This window comes from Haemaphysalis longicornis, unplaced genomic scaffold (assembly GCF_048455015.1).
Source record: "Haemaphysalis longicornis isolate Haplotype H1 unplaced genomic scaffold, Haemaphysalis longicornis Haplotype H1 scaffold_7, whole genome shotgun sequence".
NCBI lineage: Eukaryota > Metazoa > Arthropoda > Arachnida > Ixodida > Ixodidae > Haemaphysalis > Haemaphysalis longicornis.
The window spans coordinates 63,804,331-63,826,460 of NW_027526422.1; the positions used below are offsets into that span (position 1 = coordinate 63,804,331).

At 43.6% G+C, this 22,130-nt stretch overlaps 2 protein-coding genes across 2 annotated transcripts; one reads left to right on the forward strand and one right to left on the reverse strand.

Annotated features, from left to right (window-relative positions):
• Nucleotides 1-102: 102 nt before the first annotated feature.
• On the forward strand, nucleotides 103-15,503 carry LOC144145816 (uncharacterized). The gene is made up of 7 exons (XM_077677572.1): nucleotides 103-449; nucleotides 3,526-3,653; nucleotides 5,130-5,271; nucleotides 8,304-8,425; nucleotides 9,681-9,791; nucleotides 10,942-11,136; nucleotides 11,848-15,503. Exons 1-7 carry the CDS (start codon nucleotides 341-343, stop codon nucleotides 11,962-11,964), a joined length of 924 nt encoding a protein of 307 aa, XP_077533698.1. The 5' UTR covers nucleotides 103-340; the 3' UTR covers nucleotides 11,965-15,503.
• A 2,398-nt stretch (nucleotides 15,504-17,901) lies between these two features.
• LOC144145818 (mediator of RNA polymerase II transcription subunit 10-like) lies at nucleotides 17,902-21,785 on the reverse strand. Its single transcript, XM_077677575.1, has 4 exons — nucleotides 21,601-21,785; nucleotides 21,418-21,501; nucleotides 21,184-21,286; nucleotides 17,902-18,143 (listed from the first exon to the last, which is right to left on the reverse strand). The coding sequence occupies exons 1-4, from the start codon at nucleotides 21,720-21,722 to the stop codon at nucleotides 18,045-18,047; spliced, it is 408 nt and encodes a 135-aa protein (XP_077533701.1). The 5' UTR covers nucleotides 21,723-21,785; the 3' UTR covers nucleotides 17,902-18,044.
• Nucleotides 21,786-22,130: the final 345 nt, after the last annotated feature.

Here is a 22,130-nt window from a genome sequence, read left to right on the forward strand (position 1 = left end):
GTCCCGCTAGGTTAAATCTGCGTAATGTAGCCACAACAATGTAGCGCTAGTTACTACACCAAAAGTGAGAAGGGTTACTCTATTTGTAATTAAGGTCAGGCTAACGGTAATTTATAGTTTGAACACTTCAATGTTTTGTTTTGGCGGCGTGGTTTGCGCATTACGGCTATACATGTTTAGAAGCGAAACTGTATTCGCTGAGTCTTCGATCTGAACAAGAGTCGTACACATTTTTATTTCTTTGAAGGGCTCATACATTGCTTCGTTGCCTGCTTTAGGGAATACAGGCCTTCAGGATAAAGTTCAACTTTCTCGTTGGGCGTGGTTGTGACGGGGCGCGATGAATCTTGAGCAGGCGGAAGACAAGTTCCGTGAACTCCTCGGCCAGATTGACCCCGCGCATTCGGCGGAGTTCATACTATGGATTCAGAGAAGGTACTTGATGGCAAGTAAGTGCACGTTGTGCAGAGATGTTTTGAAAAGAGGGTTGGAAAGGGACTCGATTTACGTGTCTAAAATATGAGGCCCCCAAAACCTGTTAAAGTAGCGCGAAGCGCCGTGACTATATTTGCCACACTTCTGTTTCTCTCCCGTGCCCACACCTAAGCGGCCCCTACCTCAACTTTTCCACCCCTCTCTTGCACGTAAAGCATTTTTTTTATTGCAGCATACGCATGGCACGTAGCACATGCGCCACCCTCCCTCCCTCTACAGCACTGTGCACCCTGTGGTATCACCCCTCCCCCCTTCCATGCGTGCACTGGTGGAGGGACTTTAGTTTATGAAAGCAGAACTTGCTGCTGGGCGAGCTCATGCATCTTTGGTGAAAACACAGGCTTCGCATGCGCAAAGATATGATGTGTTTTAACTAACAATATTTGTTAAAGAGCAGGGGCGGATCGGCCGGATCCATGTGCGTACTTTGCGAAAAGGGTGGGGGGGCTCAATTAACCAAAATGTCATGATTTGTTCTCAGTTGCACACCCAGTGCTTTTTTCATCCACATATTGCAGACAGCCATGTGACCAGTTTAAAAATGTCTTGCTTCACAGTGCCAATTGGCTGCGGGGAAAAAGCGATCAGCACATTTCCACTGAGGCGGAGGTTGCGTCAGCCAACATCATGCCAAACAAAAAAGCTAGATGTGAGAGGCGCTTTGCTCGCTGCGGACAACGATGGACCCCGGTGTGGTCTAAAAAATTAAAAATTACACAGGCCGAAAAATCAGTGTGGAGGGGTGCGATCGCCCACTGACCCCCTTCCCCTCCTCCTTGAATCTACCACTGTAAAAGAGAAAGAAAGAAGGGGACTACAAGTAGAGGAAGGCCATTAACTCAATGGAGGAATGAAATCGGAAAATTCGGAAACGAAGTTTGGACTAGAGCACCAAAAGAAAGGAACAGTTGAAGGAACACGGGAGAGACGTTCGTCTTGGAGTGGACACGAACGAGCTGATGATGATGGTAATAAAAAAAATCAGATGAAAGCGAACAAATAATTTACACTTGCCCTATAATGTCTCATTCGAAACAACTGTCTAAAAAATTGGCTGGTGATTACGATACTCCCTAATGCGATATTTGGGCGCAGCAGCAGTGCACTGGGGCAGCACTCACTCGCGGGTTCTCTCAACGGCAGCAATGATGAGCCTATGCGTCGGTGGCTCGAAGTGAGTCTCAGGAAAGGACCGCGAACTGCGTCTTAAGCGAACACACATCCTAGTCACGTGCATGCCCCCCTCACGTTTTCGCCAAGTGTCGCACCATCGAGCACCTCGTGCGAGCACAGCATGCTGCCCCTTCCTCTCCCCCACCGCACACTTTCGGAGAGCGCTGGCTCGTGCCACCATAGCGAACCGCCCTCCCCTCCCAATTTCGCGAGACTCTCCTCCTTTGCTTTCTTCATTCGCTTTTTCTTTCACTCATCGGTCTTGCCATCGTTCACTCGGTTACGCCGACAACACAGCTCAGCCAAGAGACGGCCGCTAAAGGGCTGTGCCCTAACGCACACGTGCGGACACCTGCATAAGCAATAACTTCATAGAGCAACCTTTTCGAGCAATTTGAAGAGCGCTCTATTGCTCATCATCACTCACTGAAGCAACTCTAGTTCGATAGCTGGAAGCTGCTGAGTGATACAGCACTAATGTTGCTTCGGTGCATGCTCATTATATACCTGATGTATACGAGGTGCCGAGAAGTTGCGTAAAATGCACATATTGGAACACTCCTTTGCAAATTTGGAGTTGCATTGATTTGTAAACACTCTTTCAAACCAACCAAATTAGAGCATGCATGCTCACAGTGACAGTCATTGTGCCTGCTCTCAGTGGCGAGTGATGTTTTCTAGTGGGTTGAAATTGAGCTGCATGACAATCAACGGTGCGAGATGTTCTCTGCGAAACAAAATGTCATTGTTTGTTGCACCGTTCCCCCCTATGACTCATTAAATTTCTTCTTGTGATTACGGTGATTGTTTTTATTTGAAGCCTTGGAGTAAGCATAAATCTTTTAAATGCTCTGTTATCACAAGGGGTACATCAATTTGCTGAATGCAACAGAGTGAGGTCATGTTGTGACTGTAACATGTTTCTTTAGTTGTTTACTAATTCAATGAATTTGACCGCCACGGTGGCTCAGTGGCTAAGGCGTTGTGCTGCTGAGCACGAGGTCGCGGGTTCGATTCCCGGCCGCGGCGGCCGCTTTTCTGATGGAGGCGAAAAGCAAAAACGCCCGTGTATACGAGATTTCGGCGCACGCTAAAGATCCCCAGGTGGTCAAAATTAATCCGGAGCCCTCCACTATGGCGCGCCTCATCACCTGCGTTGCGTCGGCGTGTTAAACCCCACAATCAATTCAATGGATTGACAAATGCAAACTCTAAAATGAATGAATCCTTGGGGCCCGAAATGATGATAATGCATATATAGTTTAAGCACAACTGCAAAAAAAAAAAAAACAAGTTTACATCTAGACTTTTCTGAAAAGCTTGTGGACATACATCGTGAAGATGTATATACCGCAAACCATTTTGGTAAAGCCTCCTGGCCAAACTGTGTGCTTTTTCATGGTCGCACCTGTGAGATGTTTTTTTTTAAACGCTGAGTGCTATTTTATGCTATTGTCTGATTCAAAATCTACTCCTTCTACGCAGTGTGGCAGTGAGAGTACGTATTGCTTTTTTTTTTCCTCCCACTAGAGTTTTTTTAAATGTTACCGAATCGAGTCTCGGTTCTCTTCAAACTTGCTTAGAAAAAATAAAACCTGACGAAATTTGATCAGTGTTTTTTTTACTACTTTTTACTGCTTTACTAGCTTTTACTGCTTAACATTTTATAGAGACTGCACATCCCTCTGGACAATTTCTCAGTCTATACAATATTGTAATGTAAGTTGGTATCCCACTTCTCCTAGCACATTCTAGCAAAAATGAAAAGATTTAGATGTAGCCTACAGTCGCGCTACATAGCCACATTATAAGGAACAGGGCTAAACTCAATTGCTAACCCTGGATTCTTGCTCACAGCATGTGCAGGGCACCAAGTGGCTGAAGGCCATCACAAGTTGATGCAGATCGCCAGCTACCTCAGGGACATTGTTCCAGGGAACGCTGTTCTTCCTTCTGAAACTATAATAGTGCCGAAAGAGGGTGAGGTAAGGATCGTCTTCTCACATCTCCTTTTTGTCTTTCTTTCCTTTTGCAGATGGGGCAGTATCTTTAAAGGTTGTAACTGCAGAATAATAACCTTTTGCAGATGGGACAGCATTTTGGGAAGGTTGTAACTGCAGAATAATGAAATAGTTGTTCTACACGCACAATCTGGATCCACCTGGAACTGCCATTCATTTATGGGGCAGCCCTCCATTTGAGAAAACTTGTCAGAATATTGCATGTGGTTACGATAGATGTTACGGTTACAGATGTCAAAATTTTAAGCATTTAAATTGTAAGGGTGCAGTTGCATTACATACATAGATGCGTTGACTAGCCCGTCCTATATCTAATCCTCCAATTAACTCTTCTCCTTTCGCCGTGTTGTACTGTGCTGTTTGTTGTACTTGTAGTCTGTCCTCTGGGCCTGGCATGCCACTGTTTCTGGATTAGTAAGAGAAACGGCACTCGGCCTTTTATGATTTAGCTCGGGGTTGCTCATTGTAAAGGAGCCCCACTGAAATGAATAACAAACAACATTTGCAGACATTCTTTTTCCTTTCCCGACAACCTTGTGTAAAAACGTTCGTCAAAGACAGAAGAACACTTGGTTTGCTATGTGGCAAATGCAGACAAAAATTGGTTTTAAAGAGTGTCAAAGGGAGTGTCCTTCTTTTCACGCGTTATGTATGAAACATGCTTAAATCATTGTTTGTCACTGCCACCTCCTGCCATTTTCCCCACACTTGATGTCACCATGCTGAGAGTAAATAACTGTGAGGCCTCCCTGGGCAATGCATCTCCCCCTTTTTCTCTCTGCTGTAGAGGAGGGCATCCCAAACCTTGATTGAGCAAGCTTGTGGTGCATCTCTGTAAATGTTGTGCAATTAAAACTGAGTGTGCCCTGTAGTTAAGTTCCCTCTAAGTGTAAGTGAGCCCAGGGTGTTTTCAACCTTCTGCCTAATCAAGCTCATAAAAACCTGCAAACATTGTGGCCACAGTCTGCAAACCCACCTGTGTAGTTGGGAATAGTAGTGTTTGTAGGTAGGGTGCCCTGCCTGCTACTGCTGCACAGGAAGTGGAATTGTGCGAGGGTTTCTTTTTTTTTTTTTTTTTATCCATAGTGCAGGCAGTGAGGAAGAGAGAGAATTAGGTCACTCCTCCCTGCTGTCCCCGCTCACTCCATGCCGTGCATCCACAAGACAAGCAAATTCTGTGGGGGTCCCTTGTAAAACATGTATTATTAATCTCTGAAAAAGAAGTGTGGCTTCAAATGACATTGCTGTTACACGCTTGTTGACTCAAAGACATAGAAATGGATTGCAATACTTACTTAATTTTGTGAAACAAGGCAGATTATCACAAACTGCTTGGAAACTGAGTAAATGTTGGGCAATTTACGGCTTTTGAAATTGTTTAAAGTTCCGGCAAACACCCTGAACAGCCAGTGTGGTAACATACCATGCCCTGTCTCCTAGAATGCAGACTGCGACCCCGCAACGACTGTCCACGTGGACGCATTCCTCTACGACGACCACACCATTGACGAGTTGGTCGAAGAAGGCAAGCTGAGCCGCAACTACTGCAAGGCGTGCGGGTCTCAAGACGTCGCACCACTCAGTGAGTACCGAGACGCTGGTCAAGGCGTGGGAAAGCGTGAATCTGGCCAGGTTTCTGACTCTTGCATGCAGACAAAACATAACTTTGTTCAGTTTGGAAGATCTAGCCTTTGGTAGCTTCAGCCATGAAGCACGCTTTTTGACCAACGAAATGCAAGAAATATTGACGAACTTTTCAATTTCACACCACAGTGGCGTAATGCCATATTTACTTGATTCTGAGCACCCCCTTTTTTCCAAGATACCAATGCACGAGGTGTGGGTTGCTCAGATTTGAAAAATCTAATATGACCCCCCCCCCCCCCCTCCCCTGCGACCCCCCCCCCCCCACACACACACACACATATATACTGTAAACACTTTTCGCTGCAGTAGCTAGATGAGACAGGCACGGGGAACACGAGCGCCATCGTGTGTGCCTTCTCTGCTGTCGTCCTGTTTCAAGCACTACCTACTTAACGAGGGTTCAAAATGTGCCTGTTTGGATTTGTTCCTTAAATGGTACATGCCCCATGGTGGCTCAGGCGTGGTGTTACTCAACACAAGATAGCTGGTTCGAATTTTGGCCATAGCAGTTGTTTAATGACAGAGGCCAATGTTACGAATGAGGCAAAAGTCAGAAAAACTGATGTCTAGAGACTTTGGTGCCCATTACAGGTCCCCGAGTGGTCTCAATTTTGTAGACCTCCATTCAAATCTATAGTATTCAAAATTCAAATCCGTAGACCTCCGCTGTGGCGTAGCTCACAGCCCATGGTTGTCGCTTCGGCATGCGTAAACCTCTGCTCAAGCAAAATGTACAGTACAAACAAAACAGCATATGCAATGAATCAGCGATACTGTGAGTTTTATTCAGAAAGGATCAATACACTGTAGGGCTACCTGTAAAAGAAGTTCTTGAAACAGTATGGGCATTGCATGGCATTGATTATGGATAGTGTGGAAGTGTTGAAGGGGTCCAAATAATGCCCACACAAATGGAGACACACATAAAAGATCAACACGTTCACTTCACTGCTACTTTTTAAAGGGACTATGGAAACAGCATACAACTTCACTTGATTCAGAAATTTGGCAGGTCATACCTTGTTGAAATTTGGTTCGATGGGAAACTTTGATTAGTCTGAATTCAATGTTTAAAGGTGTGGGTTTCAGATTACTTGGTTATTGAAGCCATTCCATGACAGGAAAATAGCCCTGTGACCTGCTTAGTGTAGAAAATAAAAATAGACAGTCAGTATGCTGACTCCATGCCACCGTGAAGAAACTCGAAGTTTAAAAATGCCTGACCAAATCTAACGAAATATAGCAGGGTGTTTTAGTGTGCAGTAACCCTGGGCCTCGTAACTGAATAGCCATATGCGTTATTCTTGCTTCAATTGATGAGAGTGATTCGAATTGGATGACTTGAGCTCCTTCGAACCCTTGGTGCCTTGTGAGAAGACAATGGGCGTAATTTGTTCTTAGTTCCTATGAGCTGAAAGCTGTCTCATTGGGAAAGCCTCTCAAGAGACAGGGCAGCATGACCATAGCTCGTAAGACTGGCCATGGCATCTGCTTTTTATTTATGTTGATTTTATATACATTATTTCTCCGTAAGCATTTTTAGTCACCCTGTCATCACAAACTACAGTAAAACCTCGTTACAAGAGACACTGTTACAAGAAACACTGTTACAAGAGACACTTGGTTATAAGAGACATTTGAATGAAAGCAGTTTGGTTGGTTGTTCTATGTTCGCCATGTTCCAAACATTGCATACAAGAGACCTTGGTTAGAAGAGACCTGTTTTTTGGCTCCCTTGAGTGTCTCTTGTAACGAGGTTATACTGTATCATCATTTTTCATCTGAAATGCTATGAGCTCCAGCTGCGACCGTGCAAGGCTGTTTCGGTAATCACTTGAGTTGGTCGGCGTCAGCTAATTATACAAGTTGTACATATTCTGTCATAAGCTAAGCGTGGGAAATTGGCCACGCCTTTTGTTTGTTTTCCCCAATATATGACTTACTTGATTTAAGTTTGCATTAAAACTGTCATGAGTGGATTGTCCGACAAGGCAGTCTCCGTGTTGGAGAAAAGGTGTGTGTTTGTTCAGTCTACTCGCGATAATTCGAACTTGAAGGGACCCCAGGATTTCGTTTGAAATGTCCGAAGTTTTGATTATGAGAAGTTCTCATACCTATATATGACTCTGGGCAAAGTGACAGCACACATTATGATTCGGCATTGATTTTAATCACATTTGTTAAGTTCTACGCATTTTTGAGCCCTAACTGCACAAAATAAAAAGAAAGCACAGCTTAAGGTCCACAAACCGGATGCTGGCCGCGTCAGTTTCGTAACCGCCTTGTCATTTTTATTTATTTATTTATTTATTTATTTATTTATTTATTTGCCGACGTGCGAATGTGTGATTGGGCATTTTCCTTTTGTTTTTGCGACAGTGGCCCGCGTGATTTTCACCGCTTCTACAAGTGTAGGCAGTCTATCATGTTTAGACGTTTTTGGAGGCCTGTTTGTTGTTTTGGTTTCTAATTCGCATCGTGAAAGTGGTAAATAAGTCTAGAAAGTTGAGAAACCGAACTGTCTACCTTACTTCTGCTTCATTTCAAATGTTTGTTCACTAGAAACACCCTTTTCCTTGAAGGCTTGAGGTGCCTATTTTTCATTTTTCGGCTGTTATGATTGTATAAGCACGCAAAATTTTAAATAATTGCGGGAAAGCAGTAGATATTTTCCGATATGGACACGCAAAAAGTACGAAATAACCGAATGACGGTGGTTGAATTAAGCAGCTTTTAAATACATTGAAAGGATAGTGGGCCAACCAAAATTTTGAATTTTGTTTGAAATAACCGAAAGTACGAATTATCAAAGTTTGAATTATCGTGAGTCTACTGTAATTACATACGGTGCTCGAGGAACAAGCTACAGTTTCTAAGGATCAGACCAAACCTCTGCGAGACCTTGACACCCTGTGTGCACACCCTCACGCTATTGATGCGGGTGTTTTATTTTTTTACCATTTCCAGCTTTCATTTCACACTCTGCCTCTGCACGGAGAGCTGAATTCATCTTCAGAGAGATGGTCCCTTACTTGAAGGAGAAGTCTGTACTCGACGTGGGCTCACGACTGGGGGTCATGCTGTATGCCGTGAGTTTCTTGTATCCTTGTGAGAGTAATTTCAGAGCTTGACTATTATACTAATAGGGTTACATAAAAAATCATACCATGCATGCCTTATTCTACTGTGCTTGTTGACTTGCTTTCTCAAATTCTAAAGAAGCCTGGACATATTTATTGTCTTAAAGGGACCCTGCAACACTTTTTTCAACTTCTTTCTAAATCTGAAAGGCTTTCAGAATGTTGTCAACAAGCGCATCTAGTGGTACTCAGAATAGGGGGTCAAGGAAGTACTGCCTCGGGCAAATATTGCTGCTGTCTGCTCATCAGCTAGCTTAGAAACTTGCTCAAAAGCTTTTTCTCTCTTTCCTGGTCTTGGTGTTGTTTGCATGCTCCAATGTTGTCATTTGAGCAATGTTCTGTTCAGTTGTAGCAATGAACACATGTAATAACGACTTTAAAAAAATCTCAACAAAAGCAAAGCAAAACCAGAAGACATACCTGCTGCAATGAGAAAATCACACACAGCTGCTCCCTGCTGGTGGTAACTATAGCTTTTACCGTGGTTCCAGGCATGAAGAACGCAGTGAAAGCTTTTATAGACAGTGTTGCAGGGTCCTTTTAATAGGCCATAATAGTTTGACCCTAATTATAGTTGCACTCATTGACCTCGGTAAGGAATAAATGCAGTGTACACAATATCAAAAGGTGTTGGTTCATGGTTTAGGAATTAAATGTAACACAATGACATTGACACTTTACAAATAAAATAAGAACCCCCATTCCACCTGCTCATCATTTTTCCCCTCATTGCAATGCTTCTTGTTCGTGATATTATATGTGCAATCCACAGACCATGCCGAGTTAGAAGTTTTTGTGTTTTTATCACAAGTTGAAAGCTTCATCAGCACATCTGAAATAGCAAAGCAGAAATTGAGTACTAGTGGAGTAGCAGGTGGTCACATGAAGTGGAAAAACCGTGGGCATTGAGTTGCTAGACAGTGCTCGTGTCGTTCCCACTCTTCTTGTCCCATGTTCTCATTTGTACTGAACATCGTGAGCATTGCAAAACTCCCCCAATTCAGTACCTTGTTGAGTTATGAAGGATGTGCGTGTGTTCGCAATCTCAAACCTAAATTTAATCGCTTGCCCTTTTGTGAGGTTGCTCTTGGCATGATTTGTTTATTTTGTTTGTAGGGAGCAAAGCAAGCAGTGTGGCTGCTGTCTTATACGATGATTATCTGTGCTTTGGCACACTTTTAACCCACGTTTATTTTCATTGCAGGCACATGCATTCACCCCAGCGAATCCAATCATTGGCGTGGAAATGAACGCAGACCTTTGCAAGATCCAGGAAACTGCCATCAAGCATTTTAACATGGAGGATCGAATTAAGGTAAATTGTCAGGATGCCCACATTAGCTACATTATTTTAGCAATCCTGTATTACTACAGTTGAACCTAATTGATTTGAAACCACTTAATGTGAGCTTCCAGTTTATTCGAATTTATGCTGAGGTCCTATCCCCACACTGTACCGCACTTGCACAATTCAAACGCGCCCTCGATTGTAGCGGGCAGGAATGTTTAGGTACAAATTTCGAAAAAAAAAAGTGTTTTGATTGGATTGAATTATATTTTTGGAGTTTTTCATGTACGTGGAAGTCATGCTGGCCGCTTTAAAGCCGGTTTCAACTTTGGGCCCGATTGCAACGCGCGCACAAATATGAAGCTTACATTTAGCAAAAAAAGAAAAATGCGCATAAGAATCATGCACATACAGTATATTTAGTGGGCTTCCTGTAATTTGAACTTTACTCGAATTACCCCTTATTATTAATCCTTCAATTCTAACTCTAATGTGCATTTCCTCGGTTGGCCGACTTAAGCCGTAGCTTTCCACTGGGCCATTCCTTGTAGCTCAAGTGTAGCTTCAGTGCATGAAGCCCCAATTCGAATGGAGCTTTAGTTCATAACACCGGAAGCCAAACCAGGCTGTGTACCCAGAAATTTCATGAAAAAGGCTTGGTGAAACTAAGATGCTGACCATATGGGAAACTTGTGATTTCAGTCATACTGTTCAATTTCTTTGCTTTTGCCATGTCTGCTATGGACAGCAAGTTTGTTTCACTAAAGCTTGGCGCTAAATGCAAGGAAAAAGTGTAAGTGCAATAAAAAACTCAGTTATGATTGCTTTTTCACTGCCACTACGGCACTGCACTAGCACTGCAGTAGTGCTGCACAGTTATGTGGTGCATTCTGTCATGTGAGCGCACTTAATTATTTCCGAGGTTCAAACAGATCAGTTTAAGCTAAGCATGCCTACAGCACTATATTAAATGCATCTTGCTGTGCTGCAAAGATGTGTGTGGGGTCCTGGAAATGCATTGCGGCAACAGAACCTGATTGGCAATGTGTCTACTGCATTGTAGTGGGTCTGTGTGCTTCTAGTAGCCCAACTGGGGGCCTCTAAAATGTTTTTGCTGTATCTGAGTGCACCAAAGGGCAGAATCTTAACGTTTCCAGTGTCCGTCACTTCGTTGCAGGTTGTCAACGCCAATGTGCTCGAGGTCCCCGATCTCGTCTCGTCTTCCGATGTGGTGGTCCTGAACAACGTGTTTGAGTTCTTCATGCCCGAGGCAGACCAGGTGGCCCTGTGGCAGTTCCTCAGGCGCACCATCAAGAAGGGGGCCATCCTGGTCACCGTTCCCAGCCTTGAGGATTCACTCAAGTCACTGAAGGTAGGGAGCTAGAAGAGCATGCAAAAGGCCTAGCTGCTTTACAAGCCGCGTTAGCTCGATGGTCTACACCCATTGGTGAAAGTGTGGCTGAAACAGTGATCTACTAACGTGAGACTTTCTAGGTTACTCTGAGGCTACTCGTCCAGCATTTTGTCATAAAGCTCAAAGGTGTGTGCGCGCATCCCCCACTGCTGATTCGTTGCCAATTGAGAGAGCAGGTTATCAGGTGGGGAGGAGGTAGACTTGCCGCTGATTGGCCATGCAATGTGTAAGCATGCGCTTGTGCTCGTTCAATCTAATAAGGGATATGACACAAGCACATGAGGAGCACTGGGAAGATAAGGCGTTCACGATGTGTGTGTGGCAAATTGCGAGGTGATTGCGTTGCGCTTGTGAGTGTGTGGCGCACTAGTCACCGCCAGTGGTTAGTGCTGGTTATTGAGGGTAACCAGTAAATTTCCGGGGACAGTAGGGATTTTCACAGCACCCTCTCATGAATGCTGTAGATTAGGCTCTACAAATTTGCGGGAAAACGAAGTGAAAAATACATTCTTGAACAACAATTTTGAAAAAATAAGACATTGAAAGGTCAATTCTGGCAGTGGTTCTACGCAGAGCTTAGCTCCCTCTACTCTTCTTCTGGCGTTTCCTGCAAGTGAAATATCAGAAATGCCATTTAGTTTTCCGTGGTCTCTCTTCTGCTTTTTGCAGACGGGCATTGTCATCTCAGAGTGGGTGAAGCAACGCTACGTCACTGACCCCCTGGCCTACAGCTTTGTTATGGACCACGAGGAGCTGTCCGAAGTCTGCTGCTACGAAGTCCTCTAAAGAACTTCCACCGCTTGATTACCGCCGGCTTTGCAAATGCTCATCAGTTTGCCAACACTTGGCAGCTTGTGCAGTTTGCTCCTGTTTGTTTTGCAGCTTAGCACTGCTGTCATCTGAACTTGACATTGGTGATGTGCGCTAGGAGTACTTAAAACATTCCTTCACATTCGTGAACTATTGCCGACTTGAGTGCACTATCTGTTCATGATCCGCTGTCACATAAACAGATCCATGTTACCCATGAAGGGAAAACATGCACAATGTTTAGATACCAAGGTTCTTGTACCTTAATGGTGTGGCAAGTTTTTTTAATAAGCTTAGTTTCTCAATTAATATGTGCTATCAAGTCAAATATTGCAATATGATGCAAGTGAAGCAACAAAAAAAGCTAAATTCAACCAACATGTTGGATTGGTGCACTATAGAAAGTGATTGAGGAAGGGCTCTGAGTAAATGCTAACAACACTCTCTGATGATTAGTGGAAACCATGTGTGGTGCTGTTACAACAGCTAAAGAGCTTTTTTTATTATTATTGCACCATTTTGCCCTAGGGCATCAAAGGAATTGAAAGAAAAAAAAAAGCGATAGTGGCGTAAGGCAAGCGGCTTCATGCACTATACAGGGGTGAGACAGCTGAATCAAATTTGGGAGCACTTTTTGGAGCAGCGAAATCTTAATTTTGGAGCAGAAGAACCTTGAATTGGAGCAGAAGAACTACATTTATTATATCACCTTAGGAGCCTAAAAATCAAATTTTTTGGCAACTTACGACCGAAAAGTGCACTTTTAATCAGTTTTGAACGCACATTACACTGAAACAGCCTCTCAATAAAGTTTTTTTTTCTACCAGAGTATCACAAGGTAGAACTGCAGTACTTTTTTACAAACCATTTTAAATTCTTAGTGGAGCGCCGTTGAAAATATCGAATTAAAAACTAAGCAATCTTAAGGCCTTTTTATTATCATGTGAATGCCGAAATTGTTATTTTTGTAATCCCAGACTGGGCCTTACGCACAAGTGTAGAGCCACGGCAAAAGTTGCGCAAAGCGAGGTGAGTCGTCGCACCCCACCAGCCCTCCCATTTCAATCGCGAAGGTGCACATTCACTACGATCGTAATTTGAGTAACGTTGGTATGCTTAGCCGCCTCCCTCTTGGCATTAAATTTCACTTGAGATAAATGAACCGTTATTGTTGCCGTGAAATAATAGCCCGTCCCACTATCAGACACTGCTTGAAAATTTTGCGGCGATGTAGCCTGCACCGCTACTTCTACAGCATCGATCGTCCCATTCACGCCACTCGCAAGCTCGCTGTGAAAGGCAGCAATAACTCAGCGTTTTATAACACCGCAATGAGTCCGAAATTTCACTTCAAACACGCGCTGGCCTCACACTCAAAGCCGAAACACGGCGAAATCGTGGGCGCCATGTTGTTTTTGATGAACTCCTGTCTTTCGAGACCCGCAACGTACCTGCAACAGATCAAACGACTAAATGTAAACCCAACTAACCCCATAACTAAAAGCAAAGTAGAAAGGTGAAGAGCACTCTGCCTGAACCACAAGCAACTGCTTCGCCTGGCGGCCACGTTTTCACATCTTCACCACACCAAGACGGCGGCGCCCAGTAATGTTGTTCCTGAGATACGTTCTCCGAAAATTGCTTTTTTTTCATTTGTACGACTAGTTTGACACCTCAGTACACATAAGTATTTTTTCTACAGGACTTTGCAATGGTTTTCGATGGGAAAACTGTAAAAACACACAGAATAGAACATGTGCAACCCGACATTGTGTCTTTCAAAAAAACTCTCGGGGACAATTTTATGCCCGTTTTTTATTGAATGATCAATCAATTGAACATTTACAAACACCATCACCTTGTGGGTGCTGGAAAATAATGCTGTCAGTAAGCATTTTCCCCCCCTCACACTGATGGGAGCGTTAAACTCCTTGGCTCTCAGACTGTTTTGGAGCAGTTTGGCGCAATTTTTGCAATTTCCAAGCTTTTGGAGCAGCCTGGCGCAGGAAAACAAAATTGTATCAAAACTGCGCAATGTGCGCAGCTGTCTCACCCCTGACTTATAGAATGCCGTATACTAGGCTAGTTTCAGCAAGAAAGTCTAAGAGCTGCCTGTAAAGAGGACCATGCGCATGTCCACCGATGAATATTGGGCGGGTGGCCTGGTCAGTGTCATGGGGCTACCATGTGCTGGGTTCAGGCTGGTTGGAGTCCTGGACATGTTCCCAGGAGGTGGTGTAATGTCGCTCCCGCAGCGGAAACAGGGCAGTACAGGTTGTAGCTTGTTTTTAGTCTTTGAAACTTGCTGTCGAGATTTCGGTGCACGTTAAGGTCCCCGGGTGGTAAAAATTAATCCAGAGCCCTCCACTGACTCTAAAAGGGCTTGCAGTATAGCATGGTGGCTTGTAGAGGTACTTATAGGCACTAGGGCCATCATACTATGATATCAGGCTCTGCATATTCCTCCCCAAAATATGTCTTGCCACAACGCATTTGTGTGTAGTGGTGAAGCCAACTTTAATGCGGGCTCGACGTATGGCAGTGCTGTTTACGTGTTTATCTAAAAATTTCCGCTTGGAAGTTTCCGAAATTTATTTAGTCTGTTTTGTTTTTAGGCCAAGATCAATGATGTGCAGCTGAGAAATCTTGTCAGGCCACATAGTGTCCATGTGTTATCCACCCTTTGAGAAAGGAATAGTCACAAGTGCGCATCGACCATAATCCAGAAAACAACCATGTTCTATTGGTTCTCAATGTGGTTCTCAACCATACCTGTTTAAGCCCCTCAATGCATGTGCTCACAAAAACACGTGCCATTGAGGGCCAAACTTTCCAAAGGATATGGTATATTTTAGTCACTGGGATCAAAAATTATGGTCTGGGCTTCTCTGCTCGCTCAACTGCAAAGAGCCATGAAATAATTTGCAAATCTGTGGCATCACCCAAACAGTGGCCTCTCAAGACTATAAAGGAAAAATATCGAGAATATGTGGCATGTCACAGCTCATTTTTTCGTGTTTGGTTTTCGACTGTCCCCAAATTTGCCCTGTGGCTGTGCTTGAATTCCATTTAATCACTCGGTTGTATTTATCACTCAGCTGTGTTTTACGGCGGTGTTGTGTCTGTCCATATCTTTCTTTTCTTGGTCAGATAGGGCCACGCTGAGACTTTGAAATGAGATGCAGCTAAGCAGTAGTGTAGCATCAAGTGTTGTTGTTTGCCAGGGTTATTCGCTGCAGTCGAGAAGTCTTTCAGCACGTATGTGCACATTTTCATGGTGCATTACGAGATTGACACCTCCAAGCGAGCTCTTTGTATGGTGTATCACTGCTGGTGTTTGCAGCTTATGGTTTGTGCATGGTACCTCAAAAGCAGTCGTAATGCAGAGCTCAGATTTAATTTTTGTTATCACAGGTGCTTGTTCTTTATGTGTAAAGCATTGGAACCCACCTGCTGACTTTGCTAGTGCCTTTGTCTACACGCTGTGCAACACAATAAAGATGTCACTGTGATCACTTGGAATCATCAGTCTTCTTGGCAGTGCAGGATGCCCTGGTGTGCTCAAACAAGTTTTCCTCTGGTCAGTTAGTTACTGTATTTGGACGATTCGAATGCTCACCTTTTTTCATTAAACGTAGCCTTAAAATTTGTGTGCGCGTTACAATCGGGGCTAGAAACCTAAATGGGCTTTCAATGCACCTCGCTTAAGTTTTAATGTTCGCAGGAGCTGGACAAAGATGTTAATGAAGCGCAACGGATTTTCGCATACTACAGTTGCATACGTCAAATAAAATTTCTTCTGCCAGGTACGTGATGTCATGTCTTTTACATCAGAGCCTACAGTCGACGTCAAACTGTTTTTTCGAAATTTAACAAGTAAAATTATCTGCGCACTACAACCAGGGGTGCATTAGAATCGTGCAAATACAGTGAGCATAATCAGTACTATGTGCTGCAACTGCATGCTTTGTTCTGATGTCCCTGCTTAGTAGTAGTAGTAGCAGTAATAACTTTATTTTGCCCAAAAGTTGTGGTGATTGCACCACTGAGCTGTTCGCTCAGTCATCTAGACAGCAGGGCTCCCGGTGTTTTGGGAGCATTGCCATGCTTGCAGATAACCATGCCAACCAGCAAAAGAATTGCACATATATGCCGAGAATAGTCCTGTGCAGCTTGCTGTGTTCACTGCTTCACTCGTGCTCATATTAATAGCTGTTAATAGCATTTGTACCCCTAGCAAAAATACTGGCCTATTTGAGGTAAATGGGTTAGCTTAATTGTCACAGCTAGTACGGGTGCCACCCAGAAGTTACCGGTGGCTAAAAGAGCCAAGAGCACCAAATGTTTGTCCCACACGCACCTTTTATGACTGAACTGCACGTGTCCTTTTTACAAATAAATGTGGTGCAGTCATTATACATGAACAGTTTGGTTACACAAATCTGCCATCTAATCATAACTAAGATTAGTAGTGCTAGCAAGCCAGGAACACACCGGACACCCAACCGTGACAAAAGATTACCGCGTTCTATTCAAGGTATTGAGAGCAACAAACATCTGGAATTTGAGATGTAGGCATTAAAATGCTGAATACCTTATCTGAAGACAGAAAAATAAATGCAGGAAACGCTACTTTCTCGAAGAAAAATGTGTGTAGAAAACATAGTACACAAACATGCTTAACATGCAAATATGTTAAGTATTATCAAAGAGACTAATTATGCTTTAAACGGAAGGATTTTATTTGCAGAAAATTTTCCCAGAGATTTGTTTTTACTTTACTTGGTGGGGGTCCATCAAGTTTGTATTGTTGCAGCACCGTCCTCATATTTAAAGTGTTCTCCATGGTGTCTACTACTATTTTCATAAATTATAGTTACAATAATGTGCAATAATATGCCTATAGCGCAAAATGTTGCTACAAAGCAACATACAAGATAGGATTACAACACATTGCCATTAGACATTTTGCCATGTCTGAATGCATCCTGTTTCTGTGTTGTGTGTCTTAGTGGAAGCCAGAAAACGCAGTATTCCTTATAGCTAGCGTAATACTAAGCTGAAATCTGTAAACCTACTTTTTCAACCACTGGTCTTGGTAGGCATGTTGGTGTTAAGAAATTGAAGCAAGGTAAGGAATTCAGCTGGCCTACTTGGAGAAAATTAAACATCTTGTTTTCACGCAATGTTTGGCCCTTGCGCTGCACTCGAATTGCAGCGTAGCTCATATTGCTTCGTAGCTCATACTCTGCGCCTGCCCCCCGATTGCACGATGCAGGCGAGTGCGGTTTGAATCGCCTTTGCTGCACTTGTTACATGATGTGGATTTAATGGCACCAATGTGTGCCCGAGAGACCAGTAATTGAAATTAATTTATATACTTCAGGTAATCTTGTTAAGTGATATGTTTTTAGTAGCCAATGAAGCAAGTAAAAGACAGTTTTCACTTTTTGTTGATGTTGTTTCGTGCTGGTACTGCTCTCAAGTTGAACACACGTTCACTAAGATTGGACAAAATTTTGTTAAACGCAGTGCACAAGCAAGATAGTTTGTTAGGTTCTGCTTGTCTAAAAATTCAGCATTAGTTGAGGGAACTGTACTGAGAGCTTCATCTCACTAACTCTCAAGATTAAACTTTCGCCAGATAATAGGCTTATCAATGATAACCACACAGCTTCCAGGGCTTCAATTGTTCTGCTTGTGGGAGTGTAAGCAGCAGCCCTAGGTTCAGGAATGTTTTATGCTGCTGCGTTCGTTACATTTTGTGCTGGCAGATCTTCACATAGAATGGGGCCTCTTCGAGCAGCATGCTCAAGTGAGCTGAAATACCAACGCTTAAGCACGAGCGCATCCCCACGTGGCCAACAGAGTTTTATGCCGAGGCCTGCAACACAATATAAAAACATACGACAGTCAGAATGTCACTTAGAGTTTACTTCTCCCAAAGATCTATACAGAAACACTTCCTTTCCGGAAATGTGATCCCATTTCCAGGCATGGGCGTTGGTTCAGGTGTATGTACAGTTTTCCAGGCACCATGATCTGCTTCCTTTCGTCTAGGTTGCTGGCCGTTCGTCGCCCCTGATGGCTCGGTACTTGGCCATTTCTGTCGGGAATACTTTGCTCAGTTCCACAAGGAGCAGCGCCTTGAACCTCTGCACAGGAAAAAAAAAAAAAAGCATTTTCAGTCGGCAACATCACCATGCAAAAACATGATCCGCTGCAAGCCAGCACGAATTAGAAACATAAGTGGTATGGCTCAAACTTCAAAGGCAGTGGCTATTCTCATGGCAGCCATGAGAATCACTATTCAAAATTTCTCACACCACTATAGCCTCTGATTGGCTAAGCACGCCACTTGGAGCTTCCTTAGGGCAATTATTCCGCAAAACTTCCATCGTATGGCTGATGTGGTGCCGTGGCATATACTGACTGGCATTGAAGGGGGGAAAACTTGAGTTCGAATCCAGCGTAGGGTAACTGCTTTCTTGCAGCCTTGATTCATTGGAATATCACTAGCGATTTTTTAACTATTAGTTACAGCGAAAAATGACAGATTTTGGGTGCGTCCACAGTTTTTTTTTTCTCTTGAGCAACTGGAGACATCCAGCATTGTTATTTATGGAATTGTAGTTTATACTTTGCCCTTTCATATGCATAGCAGCAGTTTTGTAAGAGTTTAGTTTTGTAAGAGTTCAGAGTTTAGTTGTCAAATCAGCAAAAAGAAATGCACAAAAAAGTATAAACACAATAAAAATAGATGACTGTACCAAGCCAGAAAATTATTTTAGGAAAATCTGAAATATACAAGTAGTTCCTATGTTCCTTAGCTATCATTCAATATACGCATAAATCCTATACACCATGTTCTGGATTTCTGAAGGCCGTCAATCTAGCGGCCTCGACGGCTGTGCCACTCAGCGAAACAGTCACACGCCGGCAGAAAGCAAAGGTAAAAGCATTGCAAGTGGAGCACAGGACGTTTATTCTGCTTTGTGGCTTTGTTTTTCGTAGACCTTGCAATTACTTCTCTTCTCCATCCCTCTGGGCTGGTGTTGTACAGGATGCAGAGGCGAAAAGTGGGGGGTGTGCCCTTGTGACACTTTGTTGCACTCAAAATATCTGCTTCATCTGAACTAAAATCTGACGATACCACGTTGTTGCTGGAGTCATCACTGCCGCTGGGGCCAGAAAAATCAGCAGCAGGAGCACCTGCCAAAGTCCCAGCGATGGTAGACAACCTTTGCGGCGCATGGCGTGAAGTGGACACCACTTCCGCCCAACCCGGAGCATCTTTTGGTTCAAATTTCGCTCTCAACGCAGCCCCCACTCTCGTAATGTAAACAAACGAAACTGAAAAAGGAGTTGCCAATAAATATGCGAGATAGAGATAGTTGTCCACTAGGCGCTGTTTTTAGTTTTTCATGGGAGGTTTGCAGTCATCGGAACTCTGTGTCCGAAGGCCTGTGGCACCGTAATGAAAAAGTTAAAGGGACGCTTTCTGTGCACTGCACAACTTACAAAATGGTTTTTCACTAAGGCACATCAATCATACCTCACACATAAACAATGGGAGGTCTATACACACAAAGAATAAGATGGTATAGTACTGAAAGACACTCGCACATTGTATAGTTAGTTGATGATGATTAAACATGTTGCTTGAAACACGCATGGATTCAGGTCGCTCAGCATTTCTTTAAGGGTTCGTTGCGTGGTTGTTGGCTTTAAAATTTGTTGGTGTGGCATTGAACGTTGACTTTGAACCTTGACAATTTGGATTTCGGACTTTTACAGGTTGCATGGAAGAAAGCATCATGTTTGAACTATCGTTCTGAAGGGGCTTTGATTTTTACACTTGGGTTATTCCTATTTTATCACACGATCGACGCAGGTCTAGTTGGTGTTATGGTTTATCGGGCAGTTGGGGGTGTCTGGTTGCATTGGTTGGGTTATGTTAGGGTACAGCTGGCTGTCACTTTTGCCACTTGAACGCAGTAGGGAACATCACAATATTACCCGTGCAACCTAAGGTAAATCCAGGTCTGTGTAAACTACTTCAAGTACTATGATTAAGCCAGGCTTTCGTGGAAACTGCGGTGAGAAATTTCCGATGGTAATATTCACGGCTGCCGAGAGAACAAACACAGCCAACTTAAAAAGTCACCAACGCCGTTCGTCCATTTAGATTTGAGGGCGGCTAACAGGGTGTGCGACTTACGCACCCGAAAATACGGCACACGCATTGCACGGCCTTCGTCAAAAACTAGTCGGATTTTTTAAGGCTGTGTCTAGCGTTCCGTCCAGACGGAACGGCAACTAGTCACTAAAGTTCCGTCCAGAGGAAACACAACTCGCGTTGAGAGCAGTCTTTCTTGATTTTTACCTAACCGGCCAAACCGCTACCGCTCACTGACTAGCCAGAATCACTGATAATTATTAATCATTATTAATAAGTACAGATGATACAGATCCGGACGGATCTCAAAGTCGCCACCCGACGCCCGCTTCACAATATTTCAGCGAGAGCAGTCGGTCTTGATTTTAACCTAACCGGCCAAACCGCTTCCGCTCACTGACTAGCCAGAGTCACTGTTAATTATTAATCACTGGTAATAATTACAGGAGATCGGGCGTAACTGGCGATGGCTACGTCGGCCTTGGCTCCAGTGAGCGGTAGCGGTTGGGCCACTTGAGTAAAAAACCAAGACCGACTGCTCTCATCGCGTGAATTGCAAAGCGGGCGTGAAGTATATCTATTACAAAACGCTAACCACGACAGCAAAAAAAAAAAAAAAAAAAAAAAAAAAAAAAAAAAAAAACACCCAAGAATCGAACCAGGGACTACAGCGTCCGTAGACAGCGGCGTAACCGCTACACCAAATCACAGGACGAGAAATGACGGCTAATCGGCTGGTTTTGATTTGGCGTTCGGTCTGGACGGAACTTGAGCAGTTTTTATCGTTCCGTCTAGACGGAACGCTAGACACTTCCATTTTGTAAAGGTACGCAGTTATGCTTAGGTTGCTCTTTTTAATTGGAATAGCAAAGTTTCTTCGTAGGGTACTTGAAAATACGGCACACGCATTTCCAAGGCATTGGTCAAAAACTAGTCGGTTTTTGGAAAGGTGCTCAGGTTGCGCTTAGGTTGCTCTTTTTAATTGGAATAGCAAAGCTGCTTCGTCGGGTACTTACTCGATAGGACTCAATTTTGCCTTTGACCTGCTCATTCTTCGTCAAAGCCTTTTCCATACAATCCTTTGTGAACAGTTGCGGATTCCTTCCTTGATCAATGTAGCTGCAATAACAAAGAAATAAAACACAGTTGCGGATTCCTTCCTTGGTCAATGTAGCTGCAATAACAAAGAACTACAACATGCAAGGAAGGCCACAGCAAATATCAACTGCAATAGATGTCAGTAAACTCACTCGAACACTTCTAACGGAACCTGAATGTCTTGCACTTGCGGTTTACACTTGTCCACTTCTTGCATCAAAGTAACGATGTGATTTCTGAAACAAAGTGTTAAAAGTTGTTCACACGAAGTGCTCTGTGTCGAATGCGTCAATACCCTGCCTAGCCGACGAAATGCGTATGAGCGCGGCACTTACATTTTTTGATTCAGCGTGGTTTGACCTTGCGGCTGGAAGTCACTCACAATAATTCCTAGTTGCCGAACATTTTCTATAAACATCTCTAAATTCGTTTCCAGAGCTTCGAGGGGAGACGACATGGTGTGGCTTCTGTCGTTTACAAAAACTTTCTGCACGTTTCTTGACTCCGCTTCAGTCGGCTTGGCTCGGCCGCTCGGCTTCGCTCGATTAACAAGTAAAAATCAGCCTTAAGTGCAACCATGGCGCAAAAAAAAAAATATAAAACTACTAGTCCAAACCGTAAAATTAAAAAAATATAGTTAAAACTAATGCTTAACTAATGCTCGAGCAGTGACGTTGACGACGTCAGGTCCCTGCCAAACGCGCCAATTTAAATGCACTTACGCCATGCTTATGATGCTTACCACTGATCTGCAGATCAGTGACATCCCTGTTCTGTGTCAGTGATGCTTACGCCCCTTACGCCGAGTGATGGCCGGGTGTATTAAACTCGCACAACAGCAAGGTACTGCCTGATACTGCATTCG

What these genes read in the sequence shown, in the direction of transcription:
- LOC144145818 (XM_077677575.1), bottom strand. Translation starts at nt 21,722, where the DNA reads ATGTCGTCTCCCCTCGAAGCTCTGGAAACGAATTTAGAGATGTTTATA. An exon ending in ACCACGCTGAATCAAAAAAT is followed by an intron (nt 21,502 to 21,600) that starts GTAAGTGCCGCG and finishes ACTTTGTTTCAG; the next exon opens with AAATCACATCGTTACTTTGA. An exon ending in GTTCCGTTAGAAGTGTTCGA is followed by an intron (nt 21,287 to 21,417) that starts GTGAGTTTACTG and finishes TTGTTATTGCAG; the next exon opens with CTACATTGATCAAGGAAGGA.
- LOC144145816 (XM_077677572.1), top strand. Translation starts at nt 341, where the DNA reads ATGAATCTTGAGCAGGCGGAAGACAAGTTCCGTGAACTCCTCGGCCAG. An exon ending in TCAAGACGTCGCACCACTCA is followed by an intron (nt 5,272 to 8,303) that starts GTGAGTACCGAG and finishes TACCATTTCCAG; the next exon opens with CTTTCATTTCACACTCTGCC. An exon ending in ATTCACTCAAGTCACTGAAG is followed by an intron (nt 11,137 to 11,847) that starts GTAGGGAGCTAG and finishes TGCTTTTTGCAG; the next exon opens with ACGGGCATTGTCATCTCAGA.